The 1,808-nt window shown below is 33.3% G+C and overlaps 1 protein-coding gene across 1 annotated transcript; it reads left to right on the top strand.

Annotated features, from left to right (window-relative positions):
• Positions 1 to 624: 624 nt before the first annotated feature.
• Positions 625 to 1,414, top strand: LOC136217042 (pectinesterase inhibitor-like). Its single transcript, XM_066003612.1, has one exon. The coding sequence runs from the start codon at positions 772 to 774 to the stop codon at positions 1,288 to 1,290; it is 519 nt and encodes a 172-aa protein (XP_065859684.1). The 5' UTR covers positions 625 to 771; the 3' UTR covers positions 1,291 to 1,414.
• Positions 1,415 to 1,808: the final 394 nt, after the last annotated feature.

Here is a 1,808-nt window from a genome sequence, read left to right as displayed (position 1 = left end):
GAAACGACGCATGTTAGCTAGGTGACAACCAATGTCATTTCGACCAGTTAGGTAACGTACACGTGTTTTTTCAGTCAGTGGTGAATGTTGACTACTGCTGATGTGGTAGTCAAGTCACTTCACTAGTGTCTTTTATCTTTTGAAGCCGTCAAAAGGACTTAATTTAGATAAAATTCAAAATTGAATAATTTTATTGATACAAATTAAAATTAAAATTGAATAACCATTTTAAGACAATCCATCAAAATTCAATAACCAATGGTACATGTAACCAACAAAAACTATATGTAAAATGGTACATTTCAATTTATCTCAACTTTAAATTTTATCTCAATTAAATCACTCCGATATCTCCAAAAGCAAAAAAAAAAAAAACACCAGAAAATAGCATGACTATCATATCACATCAATAGTCAATTTTCACTATTAACCGAAAAAACAGGTATCTACAACCTAACTGACTGAAACGACACGTCACTACCACCTAACACTTTTACATGTACTTCTCTCTTTTTCGTTTCTACTCATATAATATAAAGTCTTGTAACCAAAAAAATATAATATAAAGTTTTTTTTTTTTTTTTTTTAAATGGTGTAACAGAATCAGAAACAGAAAACAGAAACTTCCACCCACAGATTTCACACTTTATAACCAGCAAACGCTTATTTCACTTCAACCCACTGAATCACAAAACCCTCTTTCTCCCTCTTCTTCTTCCAATTCCGGCTCCGGCCACAATTCCGATTCCGATTCCGTTTCTTCAATAAACAATGAGAATTTCAACACCGATTCTCACAATTTACATTCTCCTCCTCTCAAATCTCTCATCGGAAACACACTCCTCCGATCTCATATCCGAAATTTGCAAAAAAACGCCGTTCTACGATCTCTGTATGAACTCACTCAATCCATTAAATCCGACGGAAGACATCAAAGCAGTAGCATCAACAATGGCGAATCTCGTCCTCTCTAATGCGACAGATACTCTGAGTTTCATTCAACAGTTAATTAAGTCCGGTCCCGACCCGGAGCTTCAAAAACCGTTGGCGAATTGCGCCGAATTGTATATTCCGGTTGTTCGGTACAATCTTCCTCAGGCCATCGGAGCTTTCACTCGAGGTAAATTTGGATTCGCTAGCTATTTACTTTCCGATGCTCGGAAACAATCGCAGGATTGTGAGAAGAACTTTTCCGGTTCGAATTTGTCGCCATTAACGCAGAGGAATAAGCTTATTAGTAATCTCTGTGATGTCGCCGTCGCGATTCTCAAGTTACTGCAAAAGGGTTGAATTTCTTTTTTTTATTTATTTATTTTATTTACTGGTTTTACACTGATTTAATTTATATTTAATGTATTATGTAACGGGTGAACAGTAGATTGATTAGATAGTTTAGATTATATTTAAATTATAATTACCGTTACATTAATATTTAATTATATTTAGATTTGGGTTTTTATATGATATATAAAGTTACTTTTATATAATTGTACGAGTGAAGGCGTTGAATATTTATATATTATTGGAGTTAAATTATTATGGGTAATTAATTTATTGGTCCCTATATTTTGACAAAACACACTGTTTAGTCCCTATATTTTCAAAAATAAATGATAAAGTCCCTAACTTTCTTCTCGATGAACTGTTTAGTCCCTAACGTTTTTCTCGGTGAACTGTTTAGTCCCTGCCGTTAGACTTTCATGAAGATTTTGTTAGTCAATTTGGATTTGCGTTCTTTTTTTCCTTTTTTTTTTTTTTTGATAGTGTTCTTCTTTTCCTTTACTTTAAACTCTAATGCATCTAAAATC

This window comes from Euphorbia lathyris, chromosome 2 (assembly GCF_963576675.1).
Source record: "Euphorbia lathyris chromosome 2, ddEupLath1.1, whole genome shotgun sequence".
NCBI lineage: Eukaryota > Viridiplantae > Streptophyta > Magnoliopsida > Malpighiales > Euphorbiaceae > Euphorbia > Euphorbia lathyris.
Note: the sequence above shows the minus strand (reverse complement) of the source record. Positions and strands in the feature narration are given on the sequence as shown.

Coding starts and splice junctions, on each gene's coding strand:
- LOC136217042 (XM_066003612.1), top strand. CDS start 772: ATGAGAATTTCAACACCGATTCTCACAATTTACATTCTCCTCCTCTCA.